The sequence below is a fragment of the Micropterus dolomieu genome, linkage group LG17, assembly GCF_021292245.1.
Source record: "Micropterus dolomieu isolate WLL.071019.BEF.003 ecotype Adirondacks linkage group LG17, ASM2129224v1, whole genome shotgun sequence".
Classification (NCBI taxonomy): domain Eukaryota; kingdom Metazoa; phylum Chordata; class Actinopteri; order Centrarchiformes; family Centrarchidae; genus Micropterus; species Micropterus dolomieu.
This window is the reverse complement of record NC_060166.1, coordinates 33,544,328-33,561,205: the sequence shown is the minus strand read 5'-3', so window position 1 is coordinate 33,561,205 and position 16,878 is coordinate 33,544,328. Positions and strand designations below refer to the sequence as shown.

The 16,878-nt window shown below is 39.3% G+C and overlaps 1 protein-coding gene across 1 annotated transcript; it reads right to left on the bottom strand.

The window, feature by feature from the left end:
* Nucleotides 1–313: 313 nt before the first annotated feature.
* On the bottom strand, nt 314–16,878 carry eml2 (EMAP like 2). The gene is made up of 19 exons (XM_046074247.1): nt 16,761–16,878; nt 11,427–11,455; nt 10,589–10,718; nt 9,950–10,099; nt 8,694–8,763; nt 8,328–8,438; nt 8,091–8,186; nt 7,778–7,912; nt 7,507–7,606; nt 6,949–7,103; nt 5,900–6,025; nt 5,629–5,760; nt 5,391–5,458; nt 5,024–5,112; nt 4,783–4,880; nt 4,321–4,408; nt 4,077–4,172; nt 3,189–3,319; nt 314–2,123 (listed from the first exon to the last, which is right to left on the bottom strand). The coding sequence occupies exons 1-19, from the start codon at nt 16,775–16,777 to the stop codon at nt 1,998–2,000; spliced, it is 1,947 nt and encodes a 648-aa protein (XP_045930203.1). The 5' UTR covers nt 16,778–16,878; the 3' UTR covers nt 314–1,997.

The window sequence follows — 16,878 nt, the reverse complement described above, 5'->3', positions numbered from 1 at the left end:
CCCTGAATGGACTGGGAATTTGAACCAGCAACCACATGTTGGCTCAATAGACCACAGAATTTTCACCCCAGCATCCTTCTCCCCCAATTCATCTTAAATTTACCACCACAATATTCCTATTATTAATCATTTGACCACTTTTAAGAATTGGGCACAACAAGTTTCAATAACATATATACACATACAACACAAATCAGGATTATTACCATTTATTGTTTTTAAACTACCAGGATTGTCTTGAGATCAGGGTTCACGGGATCTCTTTTTTCCCCCCCTTGTACCTGCCAACTTAAAGGAAGAAAAAGAGTCTCCATTTAGGAGTATTTGGGTAAAAACTTTATTAGCAAAACAGAAGGCAAAGCACAGCTCAAGCTCACTTCCACAGCACAGCAAGCCTATATTACCCTTCTGTCAATCGAGATAAGTGCCACAGGAACAATAATAATATCCATCATTGTTAGTTAAATATTTAAATAACACAGACTCAGATATACTGTATAATACATATATTTACTCTATAGACCTTAGCCACATTAACAGCATCTACAGGAGGGCAGCTTCAATCATGCTCATTCTCTTGCATTGTAGCGCCATCTAGTGCCTTCTCAGCACAGTTACAGCAGTAATACAATCAAACACAGTAACCCGGGGGTAGAGGCAAAATGAGAGGCTCTGGACAAAATAGCCACTTTGTACCGTTTACAATATCCAACAGCAATCTGCAATTTGGAAATCAGGCCTTGGGATGTAAACGTGTAAGTTAACAAGGCAATGGGGTTATAGTAAGAATATTAAAAAGGGGGAACAACACTCATTTTAGGAATTCTAAAACAATCTTCCCTTGTCACAGTACATATCAGTTACTTTTTCCAAACATGCATCAGTCTTCCTTAAAGCTACAGGACATATTCACTGACTTTAGAATATCGCATCTTGACATGGTTATATTTTGTTTTACTACATCCTGCACAAGTTTGAAGGTGTATCTCTTTAATTTCTGGCTTTAGCAGAGAGCGGTCCATGAATCCAATATGCTCACTTTGGGTGCAGAAATTACATGCACAGCCATGTGATTTTGCATGTGTTTAACCCTGTTATTTCAAATCATGTATATTGCATAACAGGTCACCATTTAGCAAACCAAGCTGCTGTTTTCATAGATATTCAAGTATATTTTTTCTTCATTTTCAAGAACAAATTTGTTTCCATGCATTCAGTATGATATGAAATTCTATTAGAAAATGTTTTATTTTGGTCACCACTTAAAGTGAACATCGATTCCGCATTATTTTCTGTCAATCTTACATTCTTGTTGGGTGGTGACACTGTTCTAGTGCAGTCCAATTTACAAAGTCTGTACTGCATTAACCCATTTACCCGAAGCAAGCGTCAAGAGTCAGATTTTCATACTTCATGGAAAATTAAAGGAAACCAATAGGTGGTGGGGGTAGTAGGAAAAAATACCATACCAATATTAAACCCCAAAATATAATAACTAAAACCCTCACCTAACCCTAAGTGTGAATGCATTCAAACATGGTCAACAAAACTGATTTGTAATTATGGAGCCAAAACCTGCAAATACATGTGTCCCTTAAAATAGGTGGCATTCTCATTAAAGGGGGTCAAGATAAATACATTTTAGGCACAGTTAGTACTAACGCTAAAATCACAGGTTTAGTGTGTTCACTGCGTTCATTGATTTTTTGGGAACAGTTAGGATTCACTTCCTGCATGGTAATAAGTATTTTTTCTACATTCTATTACAAACAGCAGGACACTTAATAATATTCCATTTATTACAGCGATACTCATCTCATCCGGTGTGACATCTGTGGGTAGGTCAAGTCGTGTGTGGTTTTTTATTTTTTTACTTTCCAGTAGGCACAGGAGATACTGCCCCCTGGTGGCAGGAAGATAAAACAGTGAGGACAGGTCCAAGTGGATGCTGGTCCCTGCCTGTGGGGGGGATTAGAGATTTAGATGGATAGCATTGCCTAGGCCACCACCCACTGCAGGATGCTGGTGTCTTTCCCACCAGTGGAGAACAGGTGAGTGTTGTCATGCAGGAAGGCAACGTTGGTCACGTGACTGCTGTGGCCACCATACTGGTGGCTGGGAGCCTGTAAATGTGAACAAGGCAAAAGGTCAGCAGGACCAGCAGTAATTTGTGGCATATAATGATAGACACACACACACACACACACACACACACACACCCCTCGTCTTTCCTAACTCAAAACCCTTCAGATTTATCATATAAGAGAAACTGTGGGCAACACAGTGATAAGGGGGCTTCAACTACCAATTATTCTCTCAATTAATCGATTAGTTGTTTGGTCTATAAAATGTTGATCATTGTTTCCCAAAGCCTAAAGATGACGTCCCCAAATGTCTTGTTTTGTCCACGACCCAAAGATATTCAGTTTACTGTTATAGAGGAGTAAAGAGACCAGAACATATTCACATTTAAGAAGCTGGAATCAAATATTTTTTCCCCTTTAAAAAAAATAATAAAATTATTACTCAAACCGATAATCAAATTTCTTAGCGATTAAATTTAATAGTTGACAACTAATTGACTAATCGTTGCTGCTCTAGATAATACATTTGACAAAAAAAAATAAAAAACATAAGGTCAGTTTCTGCATTACTATCAGTTTTACATGGAGCACAGCTGTAACTCACTTGGTTTTAGTCAAAAATTAAAATAAAAAATTGGTAAATAAGTTTCATTCCAAGAGAGATACAATTCTACCTTGTAACTATTTACAGCTTCCGAGTTTCTGTGCTAATGGCAGCCAGCTTGTCTGAACGGACAATTAAGTTTACAGCTCCAGTTTAAACGGCTTTGGCTGAAAACCTGAACTTGTAAAAAAATAAATAAACACCTGGTAGAAATTGTGCACATTATAGGTCTATGGCTGACTACTTTGTTTCTGAGCTTTCAGTGAGTCTTAGTGTTCATTAACATGTAATCACAATGTTGGCAGGGAAGAACAGTGTTGCTGCTCAGCTGTGGTGTGAAAGGGCTATGCAGAATAGAGCAAATTTCAAGACAGTGGATGAATGAACTATGAATAGTTGCATGTCATAAATATGTCAAAATAAAAACAGTGTTTATACAAAACACACAGACACCGATGCTGATGTTGCTAACAGTGTGTAACTGAGTGAACGCGACTGACCCTTGGCTGAGAGCAGGGGAAGGAGAACAAGCACACTTTGCCAAAGTCATCAGCAGAGGCCAGCAGGGATCCGTCATGTGACCTGCACACGGCGTTGATGTCTGTGCCGTCTGCCCCATCTGGCCAAATTCCTGAGTGACAGACCCAGAAAAAGAGCGAGAGTCAAAAACAGTCAAACATTAGAATTCACTTTGTTTTCTTTCATTTCATGCTTTTCCATGTTTCAGGCTGCAGCAAAATGCACAACGCTGTGCAGTGATTTGATCAAAAGGTCCATGTGGAACATGGATTTTATTTTGATGTGCTACCTCTGCGTCATCTGCTTAACTCTTCTAGTGGCATCTCTTACCATTGCTATGCCGATGACATGCAGCTTTACTTCTCGGTTAAACCTAATAACCTTACCACCCTACATGACAGCCTAGCTTCTGTTACAAACTGGATGTCACAAAATTACCTCCAATCTCAAAATGGACCAAACTGAGGTCACTGTGATTGGCCCTGATTTTTGTACAAAAAGGGAGGTCAGTCTTTATATTGGCCCCCTTACTAACAAGCCTCTATGAATCTTGGTATTCTTTTTGACCAACATTTGAACTTTAAACCTCATATCACTAAGCTCATTCAGTCTGGGTTCTTTCAGTTTCAAACCTATATCAGTCAAAAACATGGAATATCGTACATACCCTAATTTTTCTTGTTTAAGCTACTGTAACTCCGACTTTCCTTGCATTACTCAGTCGTCTCTAGCCCGCCTTTAATTGGTGCAAAATGCAAAAGCTAGATGTTACTAGTCATCTGTCCCACATCACCTCAGATCTAGATCAAATCACAGATGGATTTAAAAAAAAAAAAAAAAAGAAGGTGTCATTAGTTTTATTGACCTACCAAAGGTGTTGAAGCCCAGAGTGCAGGTGTAAGTGGCCCACTCCAGGTTGCGCACTGTGTCCATGTTGGTCACATGTTTACCACTGGATGCCTCCCCTGAAGAAAACAAAATAAAGTTTATCATGCTCTGATGCATGGAACAAGTGAAAATGTCACTTTAACATTTTGTTTATATCTTTAAAACAAGAGTGGCTTAAGGGCAAGCTACAAGTTTATGTGAACAGAGACAAGAGGGAGGACCTACAGAAGAGGATCTCGTAGTCTCCTGAGTTAGTGACGAGGTACTGGCTGTCTTTCGACCAGTCCAGATGGGTGATGAAGCTCGAGTGGCCCTGGGGGGGGGAGGGAGGAGTTTATGTTGCTTGAATAAAGATCACACAAGGAATGAGGGTTTCATTTGAAACACTCCATTTAGGGGGAAATGGGATTTCTCAGTCAGTGTGTTTTACTTTTGTTAAAACTGAATTTGGAAGGAGGTCTGATTTCTTGTTATTAATCTAATTCTGGAGGGAAAGGTTTATGCAAGTACTTCAAGTAAAAGTGCCACTTACATTTCACAAACTATAACAAAGTTATTTATCCAATAGTGTAAAAGTGGCTAAAAAAAACTGCTATTTTTTTCTTCATTTTAACTATTTTTAAAGCTTTCAGACTACTGAGATGCAAGTTGTGAAAAAGGGTTGTTATTTTAGTAATGTGTACTTACAGTGCATTTCCCCACACGGCTGTACTTTCTGCCATTCTCCGTCACAGCATAGATGTAAACAAAGTTGTCATGGGAAGCAACGGCCAGGAAGTTACCGTCTAAAAAGGCACAAGAAGCCCAGAGTTAATACAGTACTGAAACATGACAGTTTCTGAGCTGTGTCGCCCCAGCTGCTGTTCACTGTGTCTTGTGTGTGTTTTTATGCATCAGGTTGTGTGACATAAAAAGGGTGATGCTCTACCTGGTGAGTACTTGATGTCAGAAATGATCTCATTGCCATCTGTGTGCATAGAAACAAGATCCCGGGTGTCAGTGTCCAGCACCACCCACCTGCAACACACACAAAAACACGTCAGAAATTCGAGACAAATGCCCATTCTGTATTTTGACCTCAAGAGGAAACCTCTTACCTTATATAATTTTAATGTTAAATTGACCAAATAGGAACAAACCACCAAATAAATATAAACTCTAAATGCAGTAATACCGTCTATAGCTTTACGTGGGTTGCTGCTTTAAGAAATACATTAGCTGTCATGTTGCATAATAGTTTGCCGGTTGTGATTGTTATGTTTGCGTTTAGTTTCTGAATTGTAACTGAGGCCGACCTTCCAGTCATGGTCCCCACAGCCAGAACAGCACCACTGGGATGGAAACCAGCAGACCTCGCTGGATCCTGAGGCACAGGAGGAAGCAGAGAAGAGGATGAATTCATTTGTTTAAATAATGACTCTTAATATTGATAAATTGTCTAATCCTCCAATTCTTTGTTCTACTCTAGTACTGTCAGGTCAGTACTCTACAGCCCAATGTTATAATCCTGATATGATGTAATGGTAAAAGAACCTCAATGGTTTTGCTCCAGAGGGGCTGATGAGAGTTGCTGTCCCAGAGGTGAACCTGTTTATCCTGGGCGCAGGTGACAAACTGCTCCATTGAGGGATGGACGTCCAGACCCCACAACTCATCTGTGTGACCCTGTAACACATTATGTTTTTTGTAATACACCCGAGACCGCCGAGTGTCAAGTTCAAATGTGTGCGAGCACCTTTCACTGTAAACAAATGATACTGTGTCCTCTTCTGAAAACAGAAATATGCAAATTGTTTGTGTGTACCTGTACAATAGGAGTTAATGTATCAGGGAAGGCGGCTCTGATGATGGCGTTCTTGGTGGTTCCTACAAAGAGCTCTCCAGGTTTCCCTTCAGCCAAAGCCCGAACAGGACCAAACGCTTCACCCACCTGGATACACGCACACAGCACAGACCGAAAGAAAGCTCACATGTTCCTGTTAAAGCATCTCACACAATTTACAGAACAAGGTAAAGCTCAAAGACAATGTCCCCTTAAAAAGGCCCAAACTATTGTTTTACTATAGTCAACTGTAGCCATATTTATAATGGACTTAATGATGAAAAATAATGTTGTAGTTAAGACCAAGACCAGTTCCCCCACATTACATTACATTTCAGTGTTACGTAAAATGTGGAACGAGCTCCTAAGTACTTCTCAAATTGATCTGAAAGATCCACACCCACATTCAAACACTAAGAGTTGAAATCAACGTAAGAATCTTTATTCAACACTTTTACATGTTTACCATCGCGGGGAGGGGGGACAGGCGTTAACGGCAACTCATTTTTAATTAGGGTTATTGGTTGCATTCAAAGCAACACCTTTTACATCCAATCAAAGTTAGGATGTTAAAAACTAAGTCAAACAATGCAAAAGCAATTTATTGATATTCCCAAAGTTATGAGTTTGACCGGTACAAATGCGGTCGAGTCCGAGACCATCAAAAAGTGGTCTTAAGACCGGTCTCGAGTACTACAACACTGATGAAAAACACCTCAATCTTTCAAATATTCTTTTGTGTTATAAATATTTGTTTTAATTCTATCCTCCTCCAAGGAATCCTCCAGGGATTCATGGAACATGGGGTAGCTCCAGGTGGTCCCAATGGAAAAAATTTTAAACCCACTGATTGTTAACTCGTAGACATCAGTACACTGAGAGAAGACATTGGTGAGACATTTATGGGTCTCGCTCTAAATACTTAAAATGAGCAGTTGCGGCACAGAAATGTCAACTGGAAACGGATTGTCTCCTCAGGATTATTCTGTCACTGCGTCTTTTATGAACACATCACCCTTTGGTGCCCTCACCTCCATCTCTGCCTTCTTTTTGTAGCTGTGGTCCCACAGCACCACCTTGCGGTCCTTCCCTCCTCCAGACACCATGGTGCCGTCCTTCAGGACACAAAGAGAAAAAATCCCTCCCTCGTGGGCCCCTGACACCTGCTGGCTGATGCGGGTACCACCTGCCAATCAGATGGCAGAAGAAATCAGAAAATAGTACACCCCGTCTCTGATGGAAGCTTTTATATTTTCATGCTTTTCTTTAAGTGGGAAAAACAAGTGGAAAAGCTGTACATTCACATCACTTCGTGATGAGCCCACGGAACATTTCAGTTTGAAAGTTGTGATGGAATTAATAACATCTTCTCGCTACATCTTACTTGTGATCCATCACTGGCAAATTGGTTTGATTTTCCTGTATCTTAACAGGTTGCTCTTCAAACATCTAATCACGTTCTTATGTGAACAGAAATGCTGCAATAATGTTTTGATACCTCAGTGAGCAGATTTCTTTCAGTGTTAATCTCTAAATATCTTACTACTAAAACTAAAGTTTGTAATCATTGTGATCCACTTAGATTCTACCTTTGGCCCAGACGTAGATGTTTCCACTGGAGTCTCCTGTGATGGCATCCCCATTCTCAGCAAACGCCACACACAACACATACTTTGGCTTCTCGTGTTTCTAGAGAGAAGAGAGATTTTTGAAAGGCTGTTGTAGTAGACTGCATTTGTTTCAGCTAGCTGAATAAAAAACAAACAAACAAAAAAAACAGTTTTCACTAGAGCTGTAATTACTAATGTTAACTTGAGGTAGGAGGGTATTATGATACGTTCATGGAACAGTTGGTCCTACCTCGAACAGGCCCTGTCTCTTGCTGAGAGTGTTGCCCTCAATAGTCCAGAAGTTGATATGAGATTTTCCACAGGTAACAATCAGGTTGGCATCCATGGGATGAAACACAGCAGCCAGTACAGAGTCATTGGAGCACTGCAGAGACAGGAGGAAGATGCAAACATGTTCCTCTAACAGATTAATTTAGTGTTCTGAGAAGAATTATGTTGTCTTTTGTCCATGATGGTAATCCATATAGTTTGTTTAGTACCAGGAGATAGTATTAATAATGATACAGCTGTATAAATGTGATCCGGGTTAAGGGTGAGGGTACCTTGACATCAGCCAGTTGCTTCTCCTTCTGCCAGTTCCAGACCGACAGGATGTGATCGTTGGCATCATCCACAGCGCAGAGGAAGGTGCCGCCGTTCTGAGAGAAAAAAAAAAACAAAAAAAAGACAGTTACATGTATTAAAACTAGTACTATTTTGTAAATCAGCAGTTAGTACCTGACTGAACTTTGCACAGCGGCAAACCCTCAGTAAACTCTACAGGATGTGAACCCGCTTACCGACTTGGAGAAAGCCAAACAGGTGACTGCTCTGTCGAACACTCCCATCCCGATCACATGGAGCGTGTTGAGGCTCACAGAGTCCCAAACACGAACATGAGGAGCCAGCACCTTAACCGGTGACAGAGAGGAGACAACACTGTTAGACAAACTCATCTGATATGTAGAAACTAAAAAGATGGATTAGATAACAAGAGGATCTACAAATGTTTTTTATATATATTCTCTTTTAAACTTTTTGTTCCATGCAAGTTCATTAAACTTTCTACTCATGCTAAAATCACATCCTACACAAAAAAGTTTTTAATAGGAATTTTACATCATATACAACGAACAGTCAAACTCTGTAGGAGGGTGCAGTTGTACCTTTCCATCTTTAGAGTTCCCAGCCACTTGACCGGTTGCTATGGTAACCATGTCAGGATGCACACTCAGGCTAAGAAGAGAAAGTATAAAATTACTACTTTATTTTACACTGCTCATTACTCAATTTTTTACACTGCTTCTGTTTGGGTTTTTTTGTTTTTGTTTTTTTTAAGTGGAACAATGTATAAAAGTCCAGAGGAATAAAAAGTAAATGCCTTACTCTGAAAGTGGAAACACCATATAGTGTCACAACTAGAGAAATGTTCAGGATTTGCCATCACTTGCGGCTGTTTCCATGACAGAAACCATTCTGTCATAACGGTTTCTTTTTGGCCTCTGACTTTCATAAACAAGGAAGTGTCAAATATGTCCATTACTGATACTAAAGACCATAAAATGCTAGCATTCTAAAACATACACTTACAAATTCTGTGATTTACTGACCATATTTATTTTATTATAATTGTACTGTCTTTATCACAACAACTTTGTGTTTCTAAAATAAAACTACGTAAAAACTGTAGTAGTTAACACAGGAGCCTCCTCATAGTAAGACGATATATATGACGCCGTGGGAGAGGAGAATGAGAGTGTTTCCCTGTAAAAAATAAATATAAAAAAAAAAAATTGTTCCCATCATGCCTCAAGGGAGTTTACTTTGTTTACATCCCAGTGGCTCCAGTCACAGAGCTCATTCAGATGTCAGCTAGTAATTAAGTAAACCAACAATCCCATCAATGATAAACACAGTCAGCTGCATGAAGCTACATGGAAACAAAAATGATGAGAGAAACAGAATCTGAGTGGTCTGAAACATTTGGCTCTCTAGGAGTTTGAAGAAGCTTCTTATAAATTGGCCAAACGTGAAAACTTTTAGTTTTAGGTTTGTACAAAATAATTTCAGTACATGGAAGAATTGCATGAATCATTTGACATTTGTTTAAAAGTTGTATCAAACGAGATCAAGTCACACCTCTGTTTAAATAAATGTTTCCATATCCGGCTGTCAGGTCTACTCTGTGTCCTTCCTGTGCATTATTCTACATGTGTACTGCACACAGTACTTGAGTAGTTAATCTTTCACCACTGTCTTTGATCAAATGCGATAAGTTTACATGCACACAAAAACCAGGGTAAATGGGAGAATCCAGGTTACACAGGAAATCTGACAAGTTACTCTACTCTGACCTTAAATATCATACAATACTATTAATATAATACTTGGAAGACAGCTCTAATCAGCCTCCTTTTCTCACCATTTGACATCATCGTTGTGGCCCAGGTAGTGTCTCTGCTGCTGCTCCTCGGTGTTGTACAGCACCACCACAGAGGCATTGAAGTAGACGATCTCACCTGTGGGCAGCAGGTAGAGGTTGGAGCGGCAGTCACGTCCGCGGTAGCCATACCTGGTCCACACTCAAGTTATGGAAGAAGATGAATGAAGATGGACAGGACCAGCGAGAGAATATTTGATATACTTATTTTAGACATTTGATGCCCTTTACCAAGGTGACTCATAAGGACTGATGCTTATGTCACTTTAACAATGTTTAGAATGAGAAACCAAGATTACTACTCAGAATATAAAGGTTACAAGATGTATGAAATTAAAGCTTATGACCTAAAGTTGATTTTAAATTCATTGTCAAATTTTATTTAATTAATGGATTACTACAATTATTAAAGTGTCTATCCATCTTTTTTCCCCCCCGGGGTTTTCAACATGTAAATCACCCTGAATGTAAAAATAAATTATGTGCATCATTCATCATCAAGTCACCTCATGTAGTATCTTTACCTAACATCTCCCTCAGTTTGAAATCCTCTGATCAAAGCGGATCATCATTCATTAATTTCTCCATTTCTCAGTTTCCCTCTCCCAGTCTGAAGGATACACCCACTGCAGCTTGAGCTTGCGGTCAGGTAGCGCCACCTTCTGGTCAAGGCTGTAGCTCCCCCTCTGCTGATCTGGAACATGCATGGTGACAGGACGACCTCGGAGGAACATCCTTACGTAGCCGTCCTCTGGAGGGAAAGAAAATTATGGTTGGAAGGTTTTTAAAAATAAATAAATCTCAACAAACGGCAAGAATTCTGGCTTCTTGAAATGTAAAATCCTACATATTCTAAAGTAAAGAATATGCTCAAAGCCTACCAATACATACTGACTACAGTCAAAGGTATCCTGTGTAATTGTGAACTTCATTCACTATGTTTCCTTTAAATTCTGACATTTGCTATTGTGTCCTGGAAAATTGCTGTCTCCAGTAAAACCAGAGGTAATAGAAAACAGAGGGAAACATTTGGTCTTCGTTAGTTGCAATGATCAGAAGCCATTTACAGACAGAACATGGCTCTGCAAAGCCAATCCTTCAGTATCCTTTAATCAATATGGATGCTTTAGAAAATAAAAACTAGCCTCAGATGTTTATGGTTCCTCATGTCATCATTTTGAACACTTTAAGCAATGACAATCATGTCTTTACTACTAATTTAGTAGCTTCATAAGTTACTGCTTCCTGGGCTCTTTAGTAATTATAATGGATGTTCAATATTTCCATATTTAATCCTTCAAGAGTACTTCAAGGACTTCTAAATGCTAATTGAGTTTCTCACATCAGAGGTTGCTCATCCTCTTTACAACCAATTAGAATGTGACAGTAATGGAAGGATAAGACATCAATGCAGCCTTAAAAGTAGACACCAAGATTTATACAGGGTAAAACTCTTTACCTGCATTGAGGGTGCATTCTTTGGATTTGCTGAAACAGAAAAAAAAAGAATCAATGAAATGTCTTCTGTGAATATTGTTATGCAGCATAAGATGATTCAGGGTCTGTCTATCATCTTAAATGGAAAAAAAGACAGTTGTTTTGCACCAGCAACACATCAAACAGTACACAAACGCCCAAGACTTTGTTCCATAACATCAGGCTCTCTTATAAAAGATTTATTTCTTGCTCTACAGGCTGCAACCCTGACCGCTCAGTTTCACATTAACTGGACAACAGGGATCTCTGTGGAAGAGGAGCAGAACACAGAGTCAGCAAAAAACACACAGCCCATGCATCATATGATCAAGACTTGGAAGAAGGCTCTTATCCTCCTGCAATTCTTGTTTGAGATGATGGACTAGTAGCTTGGAAACTGTTTTCATGTACGCATTACACCAAAATAAAGTCAAAAGTAAAGTAGAAGACCTTTATTGTGTCTGTTGATACTGTGCCAACATATTGCATATTCCTTAATATATTTCCTCCTCATGGCAAAAAAAGTCCCAGGTGTGGTCTGTTGTGTGTACTGTCCAGTGTGGGATGGGTACCTAAAGGCAACATGATTCAAGACACAGCTCTGTTAACCTTTGATGAATAGAGAAACTGAATAAAAGCGCCAAGTCTTTCATGTGAACCTATACACAGGTTGGTAAAGAGAACAGGTGCTCTTGACCGAGTCAGCAGACAAAGCAAACAGAAAAGTCCTATTATCTGTGTACAAATGTGACACCATCAGTTAAACACACAATGAATGTAGTGCTCAGCCACACAATGTGACAGGGAGGATCAGAGGATAGAGTAGAGAGAAGTGAGATGGAGAATCAAGCATGTTACCAAATGTCACATAGAAAAGCAAAATGGTATTTATATGAAAAAGTTGGATAACTGCTAATTTAAAACGACAGTGAGTCCGCTACTTTTCCAAAACTCCATAAAAAGACCCGTCAATCAAAACCTGTAGCTGCCTCATCTATTTACAGCAGCTGTAGCTGTTCCTGAATCAGCTGTCTGTCAACCAATCAAAACTGCCCACTGAGCATTTCACGGCATGCTGACCACAACTTAACCTGTCAGGATGCTGTCAACCAATCAGATCATTAGGGATGCTGAACTGCCGCCTCAGCTGACAGGTGAATATCCCTGTGGCAACAGCAGTAAAAGTAAGGCTTGATAAGGGAATTTGAGGGCTTGTCTCGTCCTGCTCAGCAACAGGAGAGTCCGGAAAGATATGTTTGACTTTCCTGAGTGTCTGGAAGCAGACACAGGAAGGGTGAAGAGAAAACTCAGCACTTTGAGTACAACGGCAATGACTTGGAAATTTGTCTTAGGTGCACAGGTTCTAAATTCAGAAACAATTAGGAATGTAAAAGTATACACTGACAACATAGACCAAATTTACAAGACGCAAATAGCATTTATTTACAAATTATGTAGTACGAAAGTGACTTGAAGAAAGTGGCAAACACATGTTTTACGGTCAGTGCAATATCAAACTGTAAAAAGGTGAAACAATTATATATAGACAGGTGACAAAGAAGAATAAATGAATGGCCAAACATAAGAAAAGCAAATGGCATATATGAAATAATAAACTATGGATACTATGCATGGTAAAATGACAAAGAATAGATGCTACTTCAGGCATTAAACTGAAACTTATAGGCACCCTGGGCTACGAGCACTGTTTCTTTTATTGTGCGTGCGCACAAGAATAAAAAAAAAAAATAAATAAATAAATAAATAGAACTCAGCAGGACAACTTCAAGCACCGGGATGAACCACGTGTCTGCTTTTCCTGACATTTGTTTAACAGGGAGTTACCTGAGAAAAGCCTCACAGCACTGAGACATCTCAGTGTCTCTGAGCTTGTCAGGTCATGTCAAGTGAATTTTTTTTTTTTTTTTTTTCCCCCCCCATAAAGTCGGTTTGCCACAATATGTTTTACAATAATTATTATTAAATGAAAAGATCAGAGCTTGGATGCGTGTATGAACATAAAGCATCTGAAGAAGATGAAAAGACAGACTGCAGAGTAAACAGGCGACTGATCTAAGGACCTGACTTGTGTTGTCTTTCTAGGCAGCTGGAGGTTGACCAGGCAGGGTGTCGGCTCTTGAAAATAACCACATAAAGGTCTGTTTGTCTCTTCAAGTGTGCGTTTGTTTGTGAGTGAGTGTGTGTATGCGTTGTCTGCCAGAAAGATGAGGTGTGGCCCAGTTCTAGCCAATGAGAGAACAAGATTGATTCAGAGTCAGTAATTTGTGCACAGCATGCTGGGTAACTGGCAGCCGGACAGGGCAAATAACTGTGGATGTAAAACCCATGCGGCTGCAGTCCCGGTCACCAGGTTTCCAGTGAGGGAATGCACAAACAGAGCATTCATTAACGTGCAGCACTGAGTGAATTGTTTTTGTCTGCTTGCACTTTGAAAACAGTTGGTTCTTCTAAGAACCAGAGGGGACTAATGAGTGGCAAAGACCCTTTAGGATTCCTGAGAAATCCAGCATTATGTCATTGTTTTGTGGAAGTGCTAAGATCCAAGAAGTCTTTGTAGAGATAGATTTTTTTTTTTTTTTAAACTTTTCTCAGTGTAGTCTGAAAAGGCCCAGACATTAGCTTGAGCTCTGCTCATGGACAGTGAGATAGCTATGCAGGCGATTAGAACAGCCTTCAACCAATATAGTAATTTATGTGCTCTCCTTCTCTAAAATATAAGAGAACAAAGTACCCATCTTTCTATCTATCAGACATAAATGTGAACGCTTCCTGCAGCTCAGCTTTGTAAAAGCATAGCAGGTGTCAGATTTGACCAAAACAAATTCTTCTGAATAAATCTGGGGGGTAAGAAGCAGGTCAGACAATTACTAAATGTTGATTAAGTTAGGTTTCCAATTTTTAAAATTGAGGCGTTGAATTGGTGCTCAGTTTAAAATCCAAAATAGCTTGCTGTCCTAATCTAAACCACTCACTGATCTGTCTGCTTTGCAGCTGCTGGGCTGGAAGCGACCGGAGTGTTTTATTGAAAAGGAGACTGCAAGATTTAGGATCTTTTTCAGTTATGACTTTTTGACTGTCCGTGTGCCTGACCACAGTCTTTATAGTCTTTGTAATCTTGTGTTAGCTGGTTTGTTTATCATACTTTGAAGGTTGTAAATTTGATTAAACATGGTCATTTTAGTGCCCAATGTGCATCATATTGACAACTGAAAGTATATTTGTATTAATGCTAGCTGGTCTGCAATGTTATAATGCATAAATACAATCAAATATTGTGCAACTAGTGTGCTGCACAATTTTGTTTATCAAGCCCTCAGCTGACTTATAAAATTACAGGATATGGTTACTAGCGATTCCTCATCACTGTATCGCATAAGTAAAGGGAATGTGCTTAATCCAGCTGTGAGAAACTGCAGCAATGGATGCGGGGATAAACTGGATGTTGTAGTCTGAGTGATGGGTCGTAGCCGCCTGAACTGTGGGAGCAGTGGTAATGGTCAAGTTTGCGTCCATTTCCTGGTCCATTATGACTGAAGTACTGCAGTGGTTCAGTTAATGGACACAAACGCATCTCATGAGCTTCAGCTTTCTGTACCATGAAACATGAGTGAACGCGATATAAATCTTTTCCTTATTACTTGTGTTTGCATTAATCCAGGCCTGAATGGCAAAACAGAAATTTGTACGATGACCTTAGATTTAAATAAAAATAAATTTAAAAAAAAAACCCACACATTACCCTTTACTTAAAATTACATGAAAAAGAAAGGCAGAATTAGTGACTACTGTTAACTGGTTTATTGCGGCAAAACCTGGTTTTAGTGGTTGAAAATGCTTCTCTGCAATCAGCTACACGGTCAATATGTTGCATGTTAAGCAGGAGGTTCAATCAATGTTATCACAAGCTGAGAAGAATCAGTAATCAGTCTCACATCCTCCCGTCTGTGATCGCAACACTGCAGGGCATTTCAAATTTTCGCAGCGTTTTTGGGGATATTCTACAGGTTTCAGAAACTTGTTAATTAAAATCCCTTTGAATGACATTTAAATTAATGTTAGGTGCAACTCACCACGCAAGGCACAGTGTGTGCAAACAAAATTAAAGAAGGTGATGCGAAGCAGTTTGCTCCACATAAGTATATGTATTATTGTCATTAATTTTTTGGTGAACTTCATTCTGTAATATAAAAAGCATAAGCTCTGTCCCATCTGCTGCCAGAATCAATCAGATTTAACAGATCAGTTAACTGGTAGAACTGCTGAGCACACTGTGACTAGTCTGTCACTTCATATTCACTCATTTGTGTGTGAGTGTTTCAAAACCCAGACAGAAATGTAACTTGTTTGTTTCAACCATCATTAGAAGCCCGGAGATAAAAGAACAACTAATGACATTGCAAAATGTGCATAAATTAGTTCAATATGGGACATAATCAAACCTCTTCTTAGGTAAGAGATCCACTTCACATCTATAAAACCACTTAACAAATTACAGTTTCCATTAGTCAGATTAAAGCTTTTTGAGCTGATGAACAATGTGAATCATCTGAAAGCTTTTAAAATGAACAGCAAGTTTCATATAATACAACTCACTTTTTCCTTCCTATTACACTATTAAAACTATAACTAACTCCAAAAATGACAGAATTATATATTTATTTGTTTTCATCAGACACGCCTTCTGCCATTTGATCCATGGTCCGCTAACAAAACCGGCTCTTGTTTGTATTGTATTTATGTTACTTAGCTGCAGCCCCTCCCCAAAGCCACCCACAGCCCTGCGGATGGGAAACCTACTGCATCAAACCGTTTGCGTGACAAGAGTTTCATAGAACACCACAACTTCCCCAGGCTGTCATGCAACGGGACCCAAGAAAACTGACTGAAAATAACCACAAACATAAGGTTGTGTTTGTGTAGCCTGAACGCATTCCACAAACTAAACTGCATTTCATTGTGCAACCTATAATTTATTCAAATATTAATCAAACAACAAATGAGGGACTAGCTGGGTGTGACACAAAAATACTTTTACATTTTTCCCCCCTGAAAGTCATGTAGACTTTAAAAGCACTATACATATTTTAAAAATAACTGTTACCATCTAGCAGTCCAAAGACTAAAGCTCCAAGCTTTCCTTCACAACATAACTTAAAGACATTTACTTTATTTTTGTTTGTTGTTTTAAATCCATAAAAGCATAAAATCTTCTCTTCCAAAAAGTAAATCTTCTGTGCTCACAGTCTCCCACTCTCTCTGTTAATAACGGACTGTCCATTGTAAAGCAACTAGTTACCTGGTAGATCTCTTCATGGCTGCAAGGTTTCCGTAGAGGAACAGTCAACAGTGGTGAGCAGACAAAGTGGTTCCTGCCTTGTCCAACAGCAACACAGGACTTCCTCCTTCACTCAGCA

Coding starts and splice junctions, on each gene's coding strand:
- eml2 (XM_046074247.1), bottom strand. Junction 4,881..5,023: donor TGACATCAAGTACTCACCAG/GTAGAGCATCAC, acceptor GTGCCTTTTTAG/ACGGTAACTTCCTGGCCGTT. Junction 2,124..3,188: donor TCCCCTGCTCTCAGCCAAGG/GTCAGTCGCGTT, acceptor TCACATTTACAG/GCTCCCAGCCACCAGTATGG.